Raw genomic sequence first — 24,072 nt, 5'->3', positions numbered from 1 at the left:
ATTGCCATAACTGTAATGCAGAATGCTTGCTGTCTCACATGTGAAATGTGTCTAGGTAAGAAGACCTGTGATTGTATTTCTAATGGAGTCATGTAATACTATTTTTAAGTTTAAAATTTCAAACTGAATAGAAGCTGAACCTTCCTTAGGGAAGGCAGCACTGTAACACTTTTTTTTCCCCTAAATCTGTTTCTGAGCAACTGCTGTACCAGTATCTTGCCTTTGTGAAAAATGGGTGGCAGCTGTTAAAGGAGTACTGGAAAAGGCCACTTGTTACATTACTCTTGCTTATTATAAAAGTGTTTTATTTCTTTCTATCCTAGTGAGATTTCTTTGAAATGTGGTGTTTCTCTAATCAGTAGATGTATTAGAATAGCCAGAGGAATTGTAGCACACCTTCATTTCTTGTGTGGTCAAACCTAAGAAGGTCAAATTAATAATAACACAAAATTATTCTTTTAAAACAAGACTAAAAAGCCCTAGTTGCAGCCTGAGAAGGGACTAAGCAACAGTCCTTTTAAATGGCCATCAGGAAGAGACTGAAGACAATAAGCCAGAAACAAAGAAATTAATCCTCTGAAGAGCAGCAGCTCTGCATAGCTTGTTTTCAGTCCCTTGTTATGTTCTATCATTTTCTCATATCAAAGCTCCTGACTTCTGGGAAGGGCCTTGCCTGACCAGACATGGTGTTAGGCTCCCTCCTGCACTAATGACTGCTTCAGCCACACAGACTGCAGTAGGTGTGTAGTACTTATTATTATACATTGAATGTTTTGGATATAATTCTTTGGGCTATGAAAATAAATCCTGAAAGGGTTCTCCTGGCCTTGTAGGTTGAAAGAAAGGGTCTTTTATTCCCAAAGCACATATTCTCCTCTGCTTCCAAGAGGTGAAAACAAGCAAGTGCAGCACCATGAACAGCATGGCTCATCCCCTGCTGCTGATATGATCAGGTCAACGAAGATTTGGAATTCTGTAAGAAAAAACTGTAACATTTACTAGAGAAAAAGGACACTTCTTGGCTGAAGCTTTTAACTGGCAGCTTTATTGAAGCACTTTAGGACTTGATGTTGAAAACCATGTGTTAATATGGAGATGCTCTTGAAGCTCGGTAGTTAGCTCGCTGGGATATTTCTGAAATAATAGCCTTCACTGATAGAAGGTTACAAACAGACACACAGAGGTTATTTTCTAAGACCAGGACATTCCTGTTCCTCACCACCTCCCTCCTCCAGTCCCTTTGTGGATTCCTTTTATGAGGGCTAGCTGTGGTGGTACCTGTGGGCTCCCAGAGCCATCAGACTTGCTGCCCACTTCCAGGCAAGCATTTGGTAGGTAACAACATCCATTACTGGGTCAGCTGATGTGACAGATCAGCTTCAAATTCAGGTCACAGCTTTTCCAGACCTGAATTCATCTTTTGAGCTACACTGATTTCACACTTGCATCAGCCCAGCTCATAGACATTTGTATGCATTACAATGGTCAGTGTGTTCTGAAGAATAATATTCTGTGCTAGCACCATTCAGAGCTTGACAGGCTTCGCATAATGTGTAGCTATTGGGCTTTTTTCCAAGAGGAAGAAAAAATAATCTTTTCAATCGAATCATAATTCCATAATGCACTTGTGCAAAATTATTTCTAATGTGTCACTGAGAGCAGTGAAGAAAACTCCTCATATATATGAGACAGTTGCCCCTTTCATCTAATTACCATGCTTTGTTTATTATGTCAGTTGCTTTACATACCTCTGATTTGCATATGTTTTGCCTGCTGGGTTTGCTTAAGACAATCTGCAAGTCATGTGCCTAAATATTTCTTACATAGTCTACTTGGTCTAATTTCATGATCAACGGAGAAATATTTGCAATACTTCATGATATATATATATCCTGATCGATCTCCTCCCAAACAAGTGTCTGTAGGCTGGTGAGGTATATTGTGTCTTAATGGTGGCTGTTTGTTTCCCTTGAATATATACAGGAAGCCTAGGGTGGTGAGACAAGTGAGGGCATTTAGAACCCTTGTGTCATTGTTCCCTGTTGATCTGAAGTTTTCTGTTTTGGAGATGCCATTGACTGCTGCTCCTGGCTACAAAAAGAAGCTGACCCTTTGCCACAACACACGGGAATACCAATCCACAGCAGTAACAACTGCAGGGCATGAGGACTTGATTTATTTACCTCTTTGTGTACATAAAGTTCCTCTGAAATGAGTCTCAGGCACAGTGTGATTGTGTATTCAGATCACTCTTGAGACACCAAGGAAATGCTGTTTCACTGTATCTCAAAATAAAAGTCCTGTCCTTCAGGGAGTTGCAAAGAGGCTTCTTTGCAGATGAGTGGATTAGATAATAAGAGGTCTTTTTCCATTAGGAACTCCAACAAGATCAAGGCTGTAGCAGAAGTGTTTCTGTTTTACTCTTGTTAATCCATTTCCTTGATGTTACAGATAGGAACAAACTTAAGTAAGCCAAGGGCAGTCATGTGGGCCAGTCAGTACCAAAACACGACACCACCAGTTCCAGTTTCTGTTGCACAGTCTCTTTGTCTTGTTTTGGTTATCCAGACAAGATCCATTCCTCACACGGCCCTACACAACTGCCTGAAATCTGGTAACAGACTGAAGAAAATACTTCCTGTGGACCTACAGCAAGACAGAGGGCAGAATATAGCCTAACAGATAAATAAAAATAGGCTCCAGAGAGCACATACTTACTTCTTCAGTTATTTCAACACAATCTGAAGGCATCTTCAGTACTCAGACTTCCAGCCTTGGTATTTCATAGTGGTTGCTGTTCTGTTCATCTTGGCTCATATATTCGTATGAGTTTGTGTTGGAAGATGTATGTGGCTGAATAAAACACCTCAAACAATTCTGCTTCAAATACGGTTTCCCCAAATGTTCTTAATATATAAAAGTTGCTGCAGTCCTTCAGAAATGGATGCATACTTTGGAAAGCAAATGGAAATTGAGTTTTATTTGCAGCCTAAACACGTACTTTTTCAGTAGCCACTGTACTGTTCAACTACCAGATTGTAATTGTCCTTTGTTTTATATAATGTGTTGCCTCACCTCAGGCAGCGATATGTGTGGTGGTTTTTTTTTTCTAAAGCACATAAATGATCAAACCTTCTGCAGATTGCAGAAAGAATTGTCTACATTGCAAAGAGTTCTCAATGCTTCGATTTTTTTTTTTATTAATATTGTGCAACCTTATTCCTGCTTTCTGACTAGTTATTTCCAAATTGTTAGCTACCTTTCCAAATAATGGATTCTGCTGGATTTGTTTGGTTTATATTGATACATGATAAAATCAAAATACTGGTAAATTTTTTCTTACAGGAGCAAAAACTAATACTTCACTAGAAATGCTGTAACTTTGGCAGAAGTGTCACACTTAGTCTAAAAACTGTTTAATACCTTTTTCTATACAATTACAGGAAAAGGTTGGTGGTTGGTCGGTTCTTTTTTTTAAGGGGAGGGGAAATAAGGGATGTTGCACAGCATTTGTAGGTGTCATGCATCTCACTGGTAGAAATAGTTGGCTTGTTTGGCTTGGTATTTTTCTTATATTTGCCAGAAATAATATGTAGTGCACATAACCAATTTCTTCTCCCATAGAGTGGTTTGCAAAGTTTTGAAGTCAGGCCTACTCTCTGTACTACTCTCTAGTAATTTGGTTATAGCTCAATTCTGTCTTAGCAATCACAAGGCATTTTCCTCTCTTCCTTGTCCCCAGAAGCTCAACTCACCTTCCATTACAGAGGGTGCACAGAAGAGATGAGGAGAAAATGTTGGAATTGTGCCATTTCTTTACAATTACCAAAAAACATTGCATTCCTATTTCTGTAAGCCTTACTTGTCTTCTGTCCCTATTAGCTGAACATAAAGGTTGAACATTATCTTGGCTATAAGAAGAGCAACTTCTGAAGAAGTAAGGGCAGAAACAAAGGACCAGCAGAATTGTACTGGGGCTGCTTTAACTGTTTTTATACAAGGATATATTCTAACTCAGTTATGTTTTCAGAAACTGTCATTATTTGTGTGTGAGTATCTGTATTGCTCTGAGCAATGCTCAAACTGAGCAATATCAGTAAACACTTATGAGTATCATGTAAAAGACATGGCTTGTGGTAAGACATGGCTCTGTATGGTAAATGTCTTGTAAATGCATCTCAGGCATAGATTTTTTTTTAAGACTTGCAAATAACTCAAGTAGAAGTATTCTTTTTTTCCACTGCACTGCTTGTTTAATGAGTTGTTTCCCATTTTGCATTTATACACTTGGCTTGTCAAATATAGCATGTTCCTGATGAGTTAGGGTAGTTGATTTTGTGTCCTTTCCCAGCCTGAGCTCCTGTAGATTTTGAACGCTGATTCTGTCCTTTGCAGAGTCTGCCTCTCCTCCTGGGGTATTGCAACTCACTCATCTGGAGGATTAAGGCAAATACTGAATGAAAATGTTAAGGACATATCAGTCTCATATAGCAAGGCACCTCTAATACCCTGCCCTTGCCCTTTGGTATAGCTTTTCAATTAAATGTGAAGTTATGGGGATTGCATATATGCTGTGTTTTTGCAGTTTGCATCTAAGTGTCATGTAGCAGAACTTCAAAAGCATTGTAGCAGTTAACATGTATGCTTTCATCTTTTCTTCAGGACAGGCTGTGTACTTCTTAAAAAGAAATGTGCCTTCTTTTTACCTTTTTGGATACTGAATTATCCTCTTTGACTGCTTTAATAAGTCCTTAGCTTTGTTAATAACTTGCTCAGTATCTTCTAAAATCCAAGTGAGAGTAGTTGATCTAAAATTGCTTGGATAGCCCTTTTTTCCAGTTTTACTTAATAACATGTAATTCCTAGAGAAATGCATTCCTCTACTTATTTGTCCCACAACCCTGTCCTTTCCTCTACCTCACTGGCTACTTGTAATCAAAATTATTCAGAATAATTTTAAACTTTTAGTTCTTTTTGGAGAGCTCTGAAAGCATCCCATATTGTTTATTTGGGGATTGCAGTACTGAGATACTAAGGAATCACTTGGAAGACTGCTGTTGTGTACCTCTGGGAAATATTTTTCTTCTGTTCTGGTAACAGAGGTGTTCTTATACAAATATTTAAATACAATTTTAAGTTTCAAAAGAACACCTCACATGGTCTGATTTGACAGTTGTTTTTTTGGTCTTGCTAATCTCACAAACAAGTGATTTCAGTTATAATTTCTAATTTCAAATATTGTTTGAAAGCTTTTGGTGGGGTGTGTATGTTCTGTTTGTATCTTCTCAGGGATAAAGAAATGTCATTCCTTTATTAAGCCAGAAAGATTAATTGCATGAAAGAACTCAAGGCAATTTCATGTGGAGGCTTCAAAAGATCCTTATACCTAGCATGTAGTCGTGCATTTCTGTACCCGAGCAAGTGTTTCTATATAAGGAAGTTAAACTAGAATTTTCTATAGCCTGCTCGCTGCAATTGGCTCAGGACCAGCACAGACACAGTGATAGGGCTTTGGAAGTGCACCTCAAAGCCCACTGTCCATCTCATTGGGCAAAGAGCCAAATAAGCCCACCTAGACCATCGAGTACTAAAGAGCCTGCACAGGGGGTGCACGAGGCTTTTTGGGAGTGCCTTAGCCAGTGTAACTGTGCTTGGTACACTGTGCTCGGCTTATCTCTTTTCATTTTGTAATGTTTATTATTTTTGTTGTTATTAAAACCTTTATTTTACAAAGCATATCCTGAGAAGCCGTCTCGCTATTTTATTAAGCCATTTCTCCGCTGGCTGGACCCTCGGAGGTATTGAGAGAAAACTCGATACTAGCACTGTGGTTGGACTGGATGATCTTGAAAGCCTTTTCCAATCTAAATGATTCTGTGGTTTTACCAGTTTGTCTCCATGCTGGAAAAAAAAGTTCACCTGGATACTACGAGATATGTATTTTTACTATACTTAAATAAACTAAGTTTGAAATACTTATTTTTTTAATATTTTGTTCAAGTGAAGTCTCTGCATCCATGGTTGAATATGTGAAATAAATATCTGACGTAAGTGCAGTCTGTGCAAACTTCAGGGTGTGCTGCATCCTGTGCAAAAGTAATGTATTTCCTTTGTTACACATTGGTAAAAATTAAATGCTACACTCAGTTGGAAAATGTGGTCACAGTCTGTGGTGATGGGAGGATGGATATACAGCCTTTGTTTGTTGTTTTTTGTTCAAACATAGTGCATTTTTTTCTTCAGCAATTTCCAACATATAGTAAAGCCAGCTCTATTCTGGCTATATAAATATTTTATATTTTGAAGTAGGGAGCTGCAGTCACTGTTCACTTATTTGTGGCAGTCTTGCTTCTGGGCCCACTTTGTTTAAAATGCAGTTCTGTTAAAGCTGTCTGTGAGCACAGGCAGGTGGTTTTGCCCCTTGTGAACAGCCTAAGAGCTGCTAATTCTGAGCTGACCCAGTTCTGAAATGCTCACTGGCATGTCATGTGCCACCCATATTGTCATCACTGGGAAAAACTGCAATCTCCCCACTGCTGCCTGCCATCGTCTCAGCTTCCTCATGTCTTTTTTTTTTTTTGTCACTGTGTTTATTGTAATGGTAGAATGTTTATTTTGATCACAACACTAACCAAACACTGGATAGAAGATATGTAGAATTGAAGGTATTTGGGGCTTTTTTAGTTCAGCTTTTTTGTAGCACTTTGAAAATAAAAGAACTTCTTAAAGCTGCTGCATTTTAATTTGTAGACTTGTACGGTGTGGTCGCTTGCTGTTTGGCAAGTTTTCCCAGCTTTCAGCAAGGGAGTTTGGAGGTGTCCTTCATTTTTTAATACTTTCATATTTCTTATTTATACAGCAATATTGACACCAGTATTTTTTACCAACTGAGCTAAAGCTTTAAAAATCTTAATTACAGGGAAAACAAAACATACTATCTTCTGTTTTGAGATGTAGGCCACACTTTGGTCATACAATGAAAGCTACAAGCTTCTCTTAAAATATTTGCCTATCCCATCTTCATGGGTTGACTTAAGTCTGTGAACATCTCTGTAGAGAAAATCTAGCTGAAAAACTGCAGAGGAATTGTGCTGCTACCATCCATCTCAGATTACTTTTTCTGTTTTCAGGGACCCCTTGTGAAGCAAGCAATTAATCTTGTGGTGTGCAAGCCCCAGAGAGAGTATCAAATGAATTAAAAGGGGCAATATCTGGTTACCTCCTGAATCTAATGAAATGTTGTTTTCTGACTGTTCTTGATCAGGTCAGCTTTTTCATGCTAACCATAGCATCTCTTATTCTTTCCCTATATTTTTTTCAAATCTGCTTGGAAATGGTCAGTATTGGCAGGTACACTTACACATTGCTGTCAATTCTGAATATTATTGCACTTTCAGTATAAATATTTTGCTTTGGGCTTTGTTTTTGTTCGGGGTTTTTTTTTTTTACTTGTTTCTATTTACACGTTGTTGTTATAAATAGAATGCTTCAGTGGCAGGGTGTAGAAGGATACACTCTTAATTTGGCTGTCAGCCTAAATAGCATTACAGAAAAACCTGTCCAGGGATGTGACTGATGGGTATTCTGTCAATAAGAAAGTAAAACTTGGAATTGAATCTATGTGGTTCAAAGTGACAAAGACCCCTCATATCTTAAGTAAAGATTCTTCCATTTGAAGGATCCAAGAGGCTTGGACATAGTCTTACAAAATGTCAGCCAAAAAATAATGTCATGTACTTCAACTCCTGTGTTGAACTTACTAGGTTCAAGTTACAAGAACTGCCCCTTGAAGGGTGGCAACAGCCTTCCCAACCAGCTCAGACAGGGAAAGATGACTTGGATTCAGTCACATAATTTTGAACAGAGCAACTGGTCACTGCCTCTGTCAGGTCTCACCCTGAATATTTATCCCTAATCCATAAAGATTTATGAACAGGTATTCCATATTCTGGGATTTGCTAATTTTTGGCCAGAATCCATGTGTCCTGCAATTTGTAGTTGTCATTATACAGAAGGAGCTTCATATCAATACAACAGAAATGACTCTAAATTACTGATGGGAGTGCAATCTTTAATTCCTTATTTTCAAGTGAAGATACTGTATGCCAAGGCTTTGCAGACAGCACAGACTGGAAAAAGTCAATTCCTTGTAAAGGACATCTGTTTTCTAGGGCAATCCTCTGAGTTAGCAAGGCTATCTCTTCTAGTGCAAGGACTTCAAAGAGCTTAGGCAGACGAGGTAAGACGTCTAGACAGTGAGACCTTAGCTGCAATTGTTGTAAGTTTGAATTGGTTAATAGTACTTTTTTAGAGTACCAAGGTACCAAGCCTTGCTAAAGAGAACAGAAACCTGACATGCAGTTGAAACATCCTTTTTCTAATTCTTGTAGGTTCACACCATAAAATAAATGTAACTACTGCCTAGTCCAGAAGCAGCCTGCCTGCTTGCCAGAGCTGCTGGATATGTTTGCCTGCCTTGGAGATTTGTTTTGCTTGCAAATGTAATGTTGCTATTTTTCACATTTTGTATGTATTTTAAAATGTACACTATTATAGAATGAGGTGGATTGCATCAAATTAGTGCCTAAACTGGCAGAATGTTGTTGCAACAAGTACCAGACAGATCACGAGTAAAGGATGACTGCATTTTTGATGAGTGTAAGAGTGTGAATGGAATGACAGACCCCAAATTGCTCATCAGAAGAGAAGCTTACAAAGCTGACATTTTCAAAGGGTAGAGAGTAAATTTAAGCAAAAAGAGTAATGTTAAAATGGTCATGGCCTGTGTGCTATGTCTGTTCCATTGCACATGTAATATTTTTGCCATCGGTGTTTTTATTCTATTCTTACCACTTTCCATTTTAACAGTTGAACAACTGTGAGAGATAACTTGCAATCCTGAAGTCATTTGACTTGTCATCTTAAAGGGTATTTATAAACTATAGCATTCAGGGAGCTCCCAGTGTTACCTTAAATAGAGAGACTCCTTTTAGGATTAAGAAGAAAATTGGACTGTTTCATTTTGGAATGGCGTTTCTTAAATGTAAGTCTAAGGATGGTTGATTAAAAACTCCATAAAAATGGGTAGCACGCTGAATGATATTCTGTATTTTTATATTATCGCTAAACACTGTGTGAAAAGCAAGTGGAATGGCTTGTGCTAAACACGTGAAAAAGATGTTTTTCTCCTGCAAATACAAGCAGCTTTTATCCTCTTTTAATATTGGCCTATATTAACTGTTTCCTGTAGGCAGAAATGCTGCTTTTGTTTTGTTTTTTGTTTTTGTTTTTTGTTTTTGTTTTTTTTTTTTGAGAAAAGTAGGGTTTGTTCCACACAAACAACAAAAAAAAGATCTGGTCTCCCAACAGCCTATTGAGTTAACTTGTGTCAAGTTTTCAAATTCTAAACAATCCTTAAAAGATAATGGAAATCTGAGGGTAATAAGAAAGAAAAGGAAGCAAGCAATTTTGATTAATTTGAGAACTTGATAAAAGAAGCAAGAAACATTTGTGATCAATGCAACAAGGTGTTTAGAAATATGTACTAGTTATTGACATGGAGGGAAGAGGACATCCTTGCTTAGAGTATTTAGAATGATGCTAGTCATGAGAAAGATCAGAAGTAGTAGAGTAGTCAGGTACTTTCTATAGTAGTCAGGTTTTGACCTTTAATTGGATCTGGTTTGCCAAATGCAAGCATTAGATTACAAAACGCATGATGGAAATTATTTATAGGGTACACAAGAACATATAGTTGTAGTTGGGGGGGAGGTATTTGTTTTTTTAATGCTGCAGACATCTGGGTGGTTGTAACATGTGAGGGTGTGCTTCCCAGCCCAGCATCTGATTAGTCACTAATTTAGTAAGGAATGTCCTGGCACAGTTTTGTTGAAGCATGTGAGCCTATCAGCAGAATAACATACTATATTCTTTTAGGTGTTTCCACATACAGCTGAGTAAAACAGCTCAGCTGTTCTGAAATAAACTTCATGGTATTCCTTCCAAGTCTTTTTCTTCTCTTATTTCTTATTGACAGAAGACATGTTCCATGTTTACTTACTAAAATATGTTTCAGGCTTTAAACATTTTTAATTAATATTCCAAATGTTTTAGAGTCTAAAAACACTGAAGATAAATTCTAGACAGCTATTTTATTTTTACATTAAGGGAAACAGAAAGTAACATATGCTCATATTCTGTGTGTTCTGCAAGTTTCCACACTCAATGAATACAGATGATCAGACATATTAAGGTGACCAGTTTAATTAAATTTTTCAGAGATAAATATTTGCTGTAGCACAAAAGCATGTTCTCCCAAGTCAATCTGTGTATTATGGCCACAGCACCATATGACACACATTTCCTTTCCCTAGCTTAGATTTTCCCTGGCTCCTCTTTCAGAAGTTCAGCCTTTTTTTACCCAGTGCTTGGATTAGTAGTATGATTAACAGGTCGCTGATGTAGCTGTGGCCATTGAGGTTACTCTAGGTCAGTTCATAGCAAGAGGTAATGCTTAAGAGAATTTCACAGTGAATAAAAAATATCCGCTGTTTGTGCTGGAACTGTTCTGACAAATGTACTCATAAGGGATTTGAAAAGGCAGTGAATAGTGGGGTGGCCAGGTACCAAATTATTCAATAAAATTAAGACAAGGACCAAGTATGAGCAATATCAGAAGATCCTTACAGGATTCTTTCTCAGTAAAATAGCATCTGAAATTCAGTGTAGATAACTGTGAAGTTACGCAGAAATACCAGTACTGAATTCACATATATAATAACAGTGTCTGAAGGTGACTGTAACCACTCATGAATAAGATGTGATTTCACAAAACCAGCACTGAACAACAGACTCAATCTACTGTTAAGTATCAGTAAAAAAGACATGCAAAGAAAAAGCAATGACAGTCACCTGCCATTCTCATAAATCTATTGTATGTCCAAATCCTAAATGCTCTGTGCAGGACTGATCTGCTACCTTCCAGAAAATGGTACAGGAGAAAAAATAAGCCAAAGCACAGCAACAAGGTAGATCAAATACACAAAACTATTTCCTTATAAAGAACAAGGAAACGAGGTAAGACTTTTGAAAAGAGAAAATTAATAATTAAGGAGAAGTACAGTAGATGTCTCTCAAAATACCACATGGAACATACCTTCTCACTCACACTTTTGGAACGAGGAGGCATCAAATTAGCAGGCAGAAAGCTGAGGAGAAATAAAAATATGTAATAAGTTTCAGAAATCCTCAACACGATTGTTGTGAATGCTAGAACTATAGATGGATTTTAAATATAAATTACAGGACAGGTTTTTTTTAAGAAAATTAATTGAAGGCTTTTAAATTAAAAAAAATCACCACTCTGACTTTGGAAGTCCACAAGCTGCAGATTGTTGGAAGCTCTATTGTATTTTATGGAGCCATCATTATGTATTGTCCCATGTTTTTATTCTGTTGCTTAGATATCCCCAGGTATTCAGTTTTGGCAAGCGTTGAAGACAGGGCACAGGGCTAGATGGGCCTTTGGCAGACCCAGCATAGCTGGTCTAGGTAATACAAGCATTGACTTTGTATTCAGTTAAGTGACACAGTAAGACTGACATAAATGCTTGCTATTTATATCTGCATTTGTATATAAATTGTATATAAATGTTAAACTCTGAGAAATCTGAGAAGGGCACGTGAGATAGCTGTTGCTCAATTTTAGATGGAGTGTCTGTTGCTACCACCACATTCCAAGGAAGTTGCGAGGTCAGTGTGTACCTTAACATTGCACTTTTATGCATTTAGGCATGAGATCGGAGTAATATAATTAATCAGAGCAACAATATCTGAGGTTTGCATGTCTGATCTTAAAAAAAAAATAAATTTGCATATCTGATGTTTGCATGTCTGATCTTTAAAAAAATACTGTTCTAAACACATGTAGCTTGCCTTAGAACACAAACTGAGATATGTCTGAACAATTACTGTATGAAGTTCCCATGTCAGGGTTGTACAGGAACAAGCTGTTTCCACTGTGTTCACCATATGTAGAGAATTTTCTTAGAATGTTTGCCCAGACAACTTCTGTCCTAACTGGTTGGCTGAATCACATATTTTTTATTATAATCAAAGTCTCAAAGTGTGGGAATTCAGCTAGAAACTCAGTGTGATGATACGCAGAAATAGAAGCTTCTGAAAATGACACATAAGTTTTTTTCTAAAGTTTCAAATACTTTGATCTAAATCCTTGCAGATGTAACTTGGAAAATACTTATTTCTTCAATCATTAATCAAACGCAAAACATACTGAAGAGGCTGTTTGTTTTTTGGTGGTTTGTTTGTTTGTTTGTTTGGTAACGAGTAATTTTAGCAGATGGAAATTAGTCTTTTGGGGCTTTCTTAGTCACTGAAAGGAGGTGAAAAGCATTGCAGGCTACCTGAAAAGCAGTTGAAAAATTATTTAAGTGCTCTAAATGTTTCCCAAATAAATTATTTGGGGGGTTTTTTGTGGGTTTATTTTGGATTTAGGTTTGTTTGGGATTTTTTGTTGTTTGTTTGTTGGGTTTTTAATATGAAAAAACCAACTCACTGAATTAAACTAAAAGTCTGAGTCAAGAGAGGTTTTTCCCATACTCCTGCTTCCCTTCTTTATAGGAACATCTATAGGAACATCCAGGGAGATGAGTTCAGTGATCTCTATTCAAGATTCTAAAGGAAACATCAAAAGCTGTGATAAAATATTGTGTGTTTTACAGACTTACATTGATATGTGTGAATTTAGATATAAGTAACTTCCAAATTGAAAGCTTAATTTTTCAGCCTTCTAGCAGCAAATTGTACTTCTAAAATGTATTTCATACGGCTTAATAAAAAGGATTCTTTATACATCTTTTGATGTCCATTTAAAAGTGAGGGAAAAGGAAGTTTTAGTAATGACAGGAGCGGTTGTTGTGCTGTGCAATACCAATGGTCTATCTCTTGTGTTCTAAACCACCTTAAGAAATGCACTGAATTTAAATAAAAATGAATAATAAAATTTGTCTTTGGGACACAAGCCTAGCTAACTGAAGTTAGTTTTGTCTTCCCAGCAGTTCTGTCAGCCCCTAGCAGATTGTCATGCCCCCTGTCATCCTCTCCAGGCAGGGTGAAGGTTATCGGGTGCGCTGCCCTTCTGGCTGAGCGCCCTGGCAGCGCTCGCCTGGCCAGCGCGGGGGATTCCTCTCAGTCACAACTCAGCAGGTGCCCTTGCTGACAAACGGGCTAAGCTGCAGGTCCCATTGATCATCACCCCTCTTCTGAACCCTCCTTGACTTGTACTAGCCCAGGCGCCATTTGACTTTAGTTTCTTGGGGCTGGGTGTGGTTGCGGGAGAGCGCTGGGTTCTCTCTTGCAGTCTTGGCTGCTCCTTTGCCTTTTCCGTGCCTTTTCCTACTCCTTTATTATAATTCTGTGTGGTGTTGCATTGGCCTCCCACTGCTTTAAATTTGCAGATGTTTCATGGAGGGCTGGATATTAAAAGAGCAGAATGGTTGTGTTTCACTTTAGAGAAACTCTGTGAAGAAATTGGTTTACCCAGTCACTTCAGGATAGTTAGCTTTGTTTTAATCAGTACACTCGGAATTAACCATCTTACCCAGTTTCTAATTGTGTATGGGTATGAATTGCCATCGTGTGAAACATACTGTGCTTTGTATAATGTATTTCTTCCTGCTGCTTCTCATTGTTACCCTTCTGTGTTGTCACAAGTGATATTATGTAGAACTATTGTCTTTAAGTTTTGGTGTTAGCATTTAAGAAGTTTATGTCTGCTTTCTCTCTTCAGCTGGTAGGGCTATAATGTGGGGTCAAAAGGTAGTATGAACTGTGGTGATAGGTTCCTATTTGTTTTTTAACTAGCTGGTTGATCAGAGTACACAAATACATGCCTTCCAAAGTGGTGTGCACTCTGATATTTTCTCCCTGATTTTAGTTTGGAAATACTTTAAATTTTGCTTATATAAATGTACATGTTACTGGTTTTCTTATAGGATATCAGAATTGCTAACTTGCTGTTACAAGTGTTGGAGTTGGAAAGTAGCATGGAGATGTAGCATACAGATTACCAGTTTCTCCATCACATGAAATTATGGCCTTGAAACTGAGTCACTTTAGTAACAATTTAATAACCTTTTCTTTTGCCACTGCTGCACAGTTTTACAAACTACAACACTGAGACTGAAAAGGACAATTCTAATGAAAAAAAAAGCTCTTTTTAAAGGGAGAGAATATGATTGTAATTTTACTATCAGCCATGTAAACACTGGAGGGTTCACCTCTTGTCATGTAGTAAGCAAACAAAGAGATAAATTGATGTTAGTAAGTTGATAAATTTGCAGTCATTTAGTCATCTGTCTCACTTCCACTATACAGGCATTGAAAAAAGCTGTGGAGCTTCAGGAATCAAAATGATTCATACCTACTATGAAAACGTTTGGCTAACAATTCTGAATATTAATCAAAACTTTGGCTCTTCGTGCTGGGATGGAAGAATAGGGTTGGTGTCAGTGAAAATGATGAATGATAGACAACTGGGTGCTGTGCTTACATTATAATGTACTTGATGTCCTGCAGTTATTCATCCTTAAGCTTCTAAGGTCTAATTCAGAACCGGTGACCTGCACATGGATCTTAGTTATAGCTTGCAATTGCACTAATCCCTCTCTGGAGAGATTTTTCTTACGCTGCACCAAAGAAGAAATTCTATGATTAGATGGAAAACTGGCTCCTACCCTCATGTTCATAGGACGATTGAAGAAATGGTGGGTCATCTAAGCAAACTGTGAGCATACCAGCAAGATCTTCTAGACACAGGTGCTCTCAGTGTGTGCTCTGAGTATCTTGCTATACGGTCTGCCTTTCATATAGTTAATCTTTTTGTCAATAGGAAAAGAAAACTACTGCTGAGAAGAAACAGATTCAGAGTGCTACAAACCAAGAGACAGGGAGATGGGCAGGTTTCAGTATCTTGAGTAGCATGTATGCCTGGGGAACAAAAATGCATTTTAATGTGACTTGAATGAATTACAGATCATGAGATGAACTAGTGTCTTTGCAGAAATGTAGTATAATAAATCAAATAATTTCATGAAACAATATGTAAAAGGTGTCTTGAAAATTTTGAAAAAATACTTTTAGAAATGGTTGAGATCATTGCCAGGTGGGTTTGGGTTTTTTGTTTAGTCTTTTTTTTTTCGCCTCCAAATATTTGTTTCTTTTATAGCTGTTTAACAAGATTCCATGGCCAAAAAGTCACAGAGCAGTTGAGATTTTCACCCTTAGTGGTAAGATCTACCTTCCTGTCTCCAGCTCCTCTCTATTTGTCACACAAATCCAGCATGATCTGTCATATTTGTAAAGAGCAAGATTTGTTATATTCATGTGACTAAAATGTAATAATCTGCTTTTAAAACTGCAGTTAAAGTGTCTCTTACTTCCTTTAACTCCTCTTTCTGCTTGTGTTTGAAACTTGGAAATATTCTCATGCACAGGGAGCATTATTATGTGTGCTTTGTGAGAAACATAAAACCTTATAGCGACAAATCATTGTTGCTGATATAAATCAGGTTTTGGTGTCTGTTGATAGTCAGTTTGCTTTCATACCCAATTTTTTATGATTCTCTAAAAATACATATTCATGTGCTTTGTTCTGCCCAGTGACTATTTCTTGCATGTGGTATCTTGTTTAGCTTTCTGAATGTTGAATTGCTATTTTTTTTTGTCAAAATGGAATGCTGTTTGTTTGGGATGTTTTCTCTGAAAATGCAGCTAGTGATCTTAAAAATGTTTAACAATTAATTATTTCATCCAGGTACAAATAAGAATCCTGCATAACATGCAGGATTCCATGAAGAAAGAAAAATTTTCTTGAGCACTTTTTTTCTTTGCTTTTATTGGTCTTCAGCTGTTGAAAGATTTTGGTTTTTTCTTCTTCTTTTTTTTTCAATCCTGAACCTTGGTACAGTTAAAAACCAGACTATGTTTTGTGTGAAATAGTGTCTTCATCTTTTTTAGCACACTGCTTACTGCTTGTGGTTACACATGGTGTAATTGCCCAGCAAAGAACTGAGCATGTTCAGCAGGTCCGCTTTGAGGATTTTTCATTTACGCTTGTATGGAAGGTTTCCTCTCTTTTAAAACCAGCCCCGTCTGTATATCTAACAGTGTATGGAGAGACCTCAAAGAAAAGTAGACACAATAAGTATTTGCAGTTTCAAGTCAGCTTTACATAGAAAGAATTGTGACAGGAAACTTTTAGCAAATTTTGGTTGAAAATATGGGAAAAATGAGCATGCCCTTCAAAGTGATGAAATATGGTAAAACATACTTCCATATGTGTGTGCTTATAAAAAGAAATGTACACATGCCTGCATACACACACACAAATGTGATAATTCTATTCAGTTTCCCACATTGAAAAAGAGGGGAAATAGTCCATTTTGGGAGACTTCCTATATGTTAATAATAGGATTTTTTTCAATAGCATTAAAAGTAATTTCACATTAATTTTCATCCTAAACTTATCTTTGACAATGATGATAATTTTTAAACCCATGCTTTTGCTGAAGATAATATCAGTACAAACCATCTACCTGAAATAAAATGCTAGATTTTTCCATTCATTCTAGAAATGCAAACTAAACTAGATGTTCTTTTGGGAGTAGGATTATATATAGAGAGAATTTTTTTTAGTGTCAGTCGAGGGGATTTAGGGTGTCTTTAAATGTACAGTAGGGAGTGCATTATTTTTTCATTCACATTATTGGACGTGAGACTCATTCACAGCTGAATAATTAGAAGAGGGTTATACGTTGAAAGAAATGTGTTTCCTATTAGGTGAGGAGAGACATCGAAGGCAGCAGTGGTTATGAGTAGTTCTGGAGCTGGTTGTCCAGCTAAAGCATACCACTGGCTGTTTAATTAAATCTTTGAAAGCTTGCAGCCTGGGTGATCACACTACCTATCTCCTAAACCCTTGAGCATTGTCAGTATCTGAGTGTGTAAAACAGTGTATGTGACACTATTTCCAATCCTTTTAGCTTTTCAGTGAGGTTGCTTCCTTGTCTCTGGCAAGAACATAGCTTTGATTTCCCTTCTTTTGCTAAAGACTTCTGCAGTCCCTGGTGCCTGCCTGTAAAAGAAAAATTTTACATAGATGTCCATATTATTTGGGGAAAAGGCCATTTACTTGATAATTATGTTCATGTCAGTTCATGTTAGTTCATGTCACATAACATGTTCAGTCCAAGTCTAAACTCAGCAAGAGCAGAACTGGTAAGATTGCCTGATCAAGCAATATGTCAGGCATCTGATGTGCATGCCAGCACATCTTTTGGGGTGTCTTCATACCTGACAATAAAGAGCTGTTACTCAACAGCTCTCAAGGAAGTTTTCAGAAAGGTCTAGAAGAGGTCAGCTAAGTTGAAAACAGGATAATGGAGAGAAGCAGAAGTAAGAATAATTTATTCTTAAAGTTATACAAATAATTTAAAGAAGATCAGGTACTCTGGAGAGCTCTGTCTAAAAATGTGGTAATGATAGCCAACACAGCATGAGGAACAACTTAGAAAAGAGGTCAAAATCTGTAAATAATAGTATGCTCTCACTGGGAATAACTATATTTCTGGTCTCTCCTACCTTAAATTGATCATGGTAAACACAGGAAGAATTTGCAAAAGAGCTTACACGTATGATACAGGTGATCAAAATAGGGCTTTTACAGCTGATGAGCTGATCAAGAGGAGGACATTGTAGATAGAATCTTCTTCCTCTTGATTACAAAACCAAGATCTTCCATGTTCCTTTCAGAAATAATAGCACAAGGGGGAGGAATTCACTGTAAGGTGGAAGGGTTTGTTCTTTCTGTTGGAAGAACCAGTAGAGCTAAGGGGAGGGAAAATTTCAGAAAACGCTGCAAGAAGTGAGAGACACAGCAAGGCTGGAATGTTGCAGCTCAGACAAAGAAGTTGCTCAGAGAAGCGTGGATTAGTCATGTGAGTTGAGGCCTCAAATGGGGCAAGAAGGAATTTAGAAGGACAGAGAAGAGTGACTCAATTCCAGTGCAGTTAGTGCAGTTCTTAGCTGCAACTAAGCAAGGAAATAAGAATCTCCTTGAAAAATAACATAGATAGGAAAAGACTTTCCTTTGTTATTCTGTCATTTCTAGTCACTTTGAGTTTTCCATATGGGAAAAGTTTAAAAATGATTTTTAGCAATGATAAAAAATGGTTTTAAACAGCTTCATCTTTCAATGTTGCAGTCCTATCAAAAAAATCCAAACTATAATGATCTGCAAAAACAATAAATCATTGTGAAAAGCTAAAGAGACTTAACTGTCATCTGCCTGTTCCAGTGTAAGACTTCTTGGAAACCAGTTGAAGTGGCTAGATCAGAGCAAACAATATTGGGTGGGTGTTGGCTGATTTTTTGTTCCCAAACAATATGCAGTTAAGCTGCCGATGCCCTTGCCACAAGATGTTATAGGTGTTATCATAGGATGGAAATCCATCAGAGCTAAAAAATAGGCATCTCTGCTGGGTCAGATCGCTACAAGCTGGAGTCTGGAAGACTATCTATAGAAGGCAGCAATGTATTTTTTCTTTGGCTGTTCCTTTTGGACACAGCAGAAGATGCCAAATCCCTTTGGCCTGATTCAGTACAGTACCTCTGTTCACCTGCTGCTGTTCCACCCAAGTGTTCTTGGGAAGGTCATTCCATCTCATGCTGCTGTGAAATAATCTGGAACCTGATCTGCTGGAAACCTCCAGATGGGCCAATAGAAGTTCTTATTCTCCTGGGCACAGAAGAATTTAGAATTATCAAAAAAATGAGATAATTTTTCTAGATAGTCTTTGTGGTATCAAGCAAAATACTTCAGTGTGATTGCAGTTCCACTAATTATGCACTCATGCTGTTCTCAAGTATGATTTTCAAAAGTGATGAGCAGTGATACCAGTAGAAACTAGTCTAAGTATTGAAGTGTTTTATAAATGCTCTAATTTCAAGCTAACAGATCCTTGACATTTTAGATAGGTATTCATTTAGTAGACAGTTTTGAACCTAATCTTTCCAGGTCTTCCTTATGAATAAGTAAAGGTGATGTTATTCTCCTTGTCTCAGTGAGGGCTGGGAAGAGTTGTAAGGAACTGTAAAAGTAAACAGGTTTTCTGCTGCAGTGATAAGCTCTGTTTGCACTGTGACCAAGAAATAACAGTGCAAAGCTGCACTTGAAGAGTCTGGAGTACATCAAGTTCCAAAGCTGAAATACAGGGATACACATGAGACTGAAAGCTTTTCAGCTTGAGTGTGATCATCAAATGCATTAAAATGGATTAATATCATAAATGCATTAATATTTAATAAAAAGGCATTTGACATAGTAAATGTATGTGGCTGTGTAAGAGTATATTGCAGTGCATGGAAACTAAAGCAGCCCAAGTTGCATAAGGGGTCCAGTTTTATTTGCTTTCATTTTTGATGCTGCATTTCAGTTTTGAATGATTCTCCTAAATGTTTGCAGGTTTCAATTTTTTCTTTTGCTTCATTTCCTAATTAGAAGACATCACAACTTTGATCTTAAGATGAAACTGTTACACAGAGTCGTTTAATTAATTAAGATTTTTGAATTTAGCAGCTCTGTTGTTTCAGGATAAGATTGAAGAAATTCAACTCTTAATTATTTCATCTATAACTATCAGAAGTAAGAAAAGAAAAGGAAAAGGAAAAAAAATATTACATTAGAATATGCAGATGTTGGTGACCATGGAAAGTCTCAGTTGTAGGCAGGACATTTATTAATACTTACTTATATATTGCATTGCATAATTCAGTCAGAGAACTTTCCTCTTGTTTTTATAGATCTTACTAGTCCTTTTGAAGAAATTTAGATGAAGAAAAGAAGAAAGGGTAGAAAGAAGTTAAAAGTTAAGCTAAAAGTTAAGCAGCTTTCCAGAAATTATATATTAATCATAATGCATCATATATAGCTTAGCAAATCAAAGATACATGGCATACCTTTTTCCCAGCTTTGCTTATTTTTAAAAAAAAATATTTTTAACATGTGACATGCTCAGGACAAGTCTTACTGTCTCATGCAGGACAGGCAGGTATAAATCTTTCTGGGTTCTTTCCTAGAAAAAGAGAATTCTTATGTGAAGATCTCTGACTGTAATGTGGATTTGAAAATGTATTAAGAACAGCAGGTCAACCTCTGTTCAATGAAGGAAGGGAGCTGTGTGAAGGAGCAGTGCTTAGCTATGTGCTGAGCGACGGACGTACGGGATCCTTGGAGTCTTGGACCGTGACAAAGCCTCACCCGCACAGATAAGGTTGCAGGGGTGTTGAAAATTAATAGAGACAGAGCTGGTGTAGCTGGAGTGACAGAATCCTTGTCATGCATGCAGCAGTAGGAGGAAATCCATATTCAATTCACCATCACAGAGGCAATCAAAGAATTTTGGCAGAAAGCTTCCTCCTGCCAGCATACTTTGGTTTTTCAGGACTCTTTCAGCACAGTGTTCTGGTATTCCTATCTAAAATTAGTTGTGGTAGATGAGCTTGGAATCAGAACTTACAAGCAATGCAATTAATCATTATTGAAAACTTGTCTTCCTATTCCTTGTGTAAAAAAATACTAAGTTTTTGTGGATTTTTTTTCATCTGTGAATTTAGTCATTGGAGAATAATTTGGTTTCTTCTTACAGCTTGTGACTGACAGTTTGCAGGGAGGAAAAAAGGATTTTTATAGTTTAAAGAGTAAACTCTTTGCCCTCATATTTTCAAGCCTGTCACTTTATTAAAGTTTGAGTGATTTAGCTTCTCATCATTTCAGTTGGTGCTTACACCTGAGAAAAATGGGAGATATTGAGGAAGATTTCCAGTAGAAAAATAAAAGTACTAAGTGGGTGGTGATTCTCCCTCACATGACCAGAAGGAAAACAAACTGTTTGGCTTTTGGCTGTGCTCGCTGCGAAACACCCTGTCACAGTGTGTGAGGTGAGTCACGACTTGTTTATTTATAGCCCCGGCCAATCAAAGCCGGCCGCTCTGAACTTCATTCAAGACCCGCAGCTCTCAGGATGTCTTGTAAACATTTGCTCCCTGCGCAAGGAGCGCTCTTCCTGGCGGCGAGCAGCACGGGTGCCTGCCTGGCGGCTCCTAAAACACAAAACAGAGCCGAAGATCATTGCCTGGATTATCTAGATTGGTAGAGACTGAGAATTGGCCTTTTCCATCTGAAATGCCAGACAGTGAGGATCTGGGACAAGATGACAGGTACTGTACTTGGCTTGTGCTGGCTGTGCCGTGCGGTGCGGCAGGGAGCGAGGCTTCACGTCATGAATGTGTGTGTGCTCCCGAGGGCTCAGCCCGGGATCAGCTTTCTGTGCCCTGAAACCGAGCTGCTGCTGCTGCTGCTGCTTCACGGCTTTGCCTCCAACGCTGGCCCTCCCAGGAGGGAAGTGTGAGCCTTGGTGCCTGACAGAGGGTAAATGGAACAGCTCGGACTTACTGCTTAGGCGGAAAGGAAGAAAGTACTGTGTGGTTTCTACCTGGTCACTTTTTCCTTCAAAGCCTCAATATGTCAGGGATGGAAATAGTTTAGTTGGAGCCATGCTACTGACAGAACACTAACTCATTTCTGTGAGATAGGGCACTGTGTCCCTTTCAGGTATGCCTGTCTTTCTGAAGTTCAGCTTTTATTTTAATTAGCTGATTAAACCAACAGTCAGAACAAAAAAAAAAAAAAAAAAAAAAAAAAAAAAGTAATTGGATCCAAACTTGATAACAATTTTAAAAATACTGTTTTCTCAAATATGATCCAGTACATTCTTATGAAATAAATGCCCTAATTAACTTTAGCCAAATAGTTTTTATAATAGGTATTTGAAAAGTAGGTGTTATTGATGTTTGGCTATGACAGAGCTTATCATCTAAATTTCTTAAAGTCCACATGGTTTTTCCATAGTCTTGATGCTAATCAAAATACTGGCCCTAAAATGGTGCTACTGAAATAATTGATGTTGTAAAAAGAGTCTTTGTCATGTATGTAGAAATAAAAGCTTTCTTCTTTCTTAGAAGTTAGTGAACAAAATGCCAGAACGCAAAGACAAATCTAAGAAATTAAGCAACTACAGAGATCAGAATTGGGCATTTCATTATGGCTTTGGGCTTGATTTCTTCTAGTGAAATTTAAATCTGAACCTCTGTGTGGATGTTTTTTCCAGTGTGTTTGTCAGTGTGTTGTGAGCTGAAGCACAGGAGGTGTTTCTGTTGCGTGCTGTAGAGCAGCAGTCCACGCACGCTCCCCTAAGTGGAGAGCGTGGGTGAATGGGTGCCCGGGGCAATCGGGTCCCTGCAGGGGCGGGGTCACCTACACATTTCCGTTTGCAGGGAGAGCTGGGCTGTGCCCTATATATACATAGACGACACAGATTACAAGTAATTGCAGTTGCAGGTAGCATTTTTTCCTCTGTTAAGGAAATGTTGACTCATTACTGATAGCCACCAAAGTGTTAATTGCTAGTCTTTAAAAAATGTTTGGGGAGGTCCCCTCTTTGTTCAATTGTTTATTTTTCGATAAAGAACAAAAATATGTATGACCCCTTAAAACAAGTTTTCAGCTTTGTAATAATACCTAATTTATTTTGTTCACAATTCTTTCTCTGTAAAGGCTTGCAGCAAGCTTTGGCAGCTGAACAGAAGGCCTAAGACTCTAAGACCTCTTTTTCTATCAAAGTTGCGGGTTTTTGTTTTAGAAGAAAAAAGATGAGCTTTTCTAAAGCAGTAACCTGAAAAAACATAACAGAGCCTGCTCTGCCCATTTATCATTTTTGAAGCTACCATTAAATTAACTGACCCTGATGCTCATCCCTCTTCCTTTTGTGTCTTTGCTATTGAGCAAAAAAGTTTGAGAAAGTAGTTTAATCAAAAGGTTCCAATTTTTTTTTTCCTGAAATTAATTTGCCTTTTTGTCTTGGTCATAACAAATAGGATACAACCGGAGAACATTGCTAAAGAAGTAGTAATGAGGTTTGGTGGAGGTCAGAATATTTTGGTCCAAGTTAAACTAGAGGGAATAGAAGGAGGAGCTATGGGAGCTATACAGGAGCAACTAATCTTAGAATTACAAAGGAAGAAATTGTAATGTAAATGTACAGATAATGGTGTGATTTTAAGGGCGTACTGAATCAAAGCTTCAGCGCGTGTGCATTTTAAAAAGAAGAGCAGTAGTATTTTGTGGAAGGTGCAGAATGAGCTTTGATCGCTGGTTGGTTTCAGTGCACTGCCCTCCTTGAAGGCCCTTCTCAATGCAAATACTTCTTACATCCTCTCTCCTCTCAAGTTCATGTCCTACTTCAGAAAATACGTAATACTGTGTCACAAGTGTATTTCATGAACATTGTTACATCATAGCTAAATATGTGGTATTGGTCAATACTCTGTTAGTCATACTGCAAATAAAAATGCAAAATAAGCAAAGGAACAGATGCACAAATACTTCTTAGTAAAGCTAGCCAAAAAGCAAAGAGTTGTGAAGATCAGGTATCCACTCATATCTTCTGTTTTGTTTTGGCACATGATCATGGGTAGTAACAAGTGAGGAAATGCATGGCCACAAGTAGAGGATTGAAAACAGTGCAGCACAAGAAGATATTTTCCTCAGTAATTCTTTGTCATCTGGTCTACTATAGTTTTGGTGTCAGACAGTATATATATTTTTTTGAAAATTGACAATTTGTGAGTAATCCAGTGATAGTCAAGAACATATAAGAGACACTGTGAATATCAGTCCTGAAGTGGTGGAAAGACATGGCTTTAGGAACTCTCAGTAATGCATCAGAGTAGTAAGTGATAACCTACTTGTACAAAACACATTAAAACCCATGGAAAAGAGTCAAAATGAAGTTGTGCACAGAAAAAGTTATTATTAGGTAACACAGAAAGTATTTTAAAATATATTTTTGGCACTTGAAAATACAGTTTTCCTCCTTTTTTTTTTTTTTTGTGCAGCTGTTCTGCACTTCCTAGCTGACTTTGAAAGGCCCTGAGCTA

At 37.6% G+C, this 24,072-nt stretch overlaps 1 protein-coding gene and 1 long non-coding RNA gene across 4 annotated transcripts in view; one reads left to right on the top strand and one right to left on the bottom strand.

Moving 5' to 3' along the window:
• Positions 1 to 24,072, top strand: part of RETREG1 (reticulophagy regulator 1) — a 64,904-nt gene that overhangs the window by 20,418 nt on the left and 20,414 nt on the right. The window contains exon 1 of one of the 3 annotated variants that reach the window (XM_063400341.1): positions 20,758 to 21,294. The exons of the other annotated variants lie outside the window; for them this stretch is intronic. Within the exon in view, the coding sequence (XP_063256411.1) occupies positions 21,260 to 21,294 (35 nt within the window). The 5' untranslated portion in view covers positions 20,758 to 21,259. Of the gene's footprint in view, positions 1 to 20,757; positions 21,295 to 24,072 lie in introns of those variants that run through there. 3 annotated transcript variants of the gene reach the window in all.
• LOC134552052 (uncharacterized) lies at positions 568 to 12,090 on the bottom strand. The gene is made up of 3 exons (XR_010080750.1): positions 11,368 to 12,090; positions 11,156 to 11,207; positions 568 to 4,433 (listed from the first exon to the last, which is right to left on the bottom strand). It is a non-coding gene; the product is annotated as an uncharacterized LOC134552052 (long non-coding RNA).

This window comes from Prinia subflava, chromosome 1 (genome assembly GCF_021018805.1).
Source record: "Prinia subflava isolate CZ2003 ecotype Zambia chromosome 1, Cam_Psub_1.2, whole genome shotgun sequence".
Classification (NCBI taxonomy): domain Eukaryota; kingdom Metazoa; phylum Chordata; class Aves; order Passeriformes; family Cisticolidae; genus Prinia; species Prinia subflava.
The sequence above is the reverse complement of the archived record's forward strand: the minus strand, read 5'-3'. Positions and strand labels throughout refer to the sequence as shown.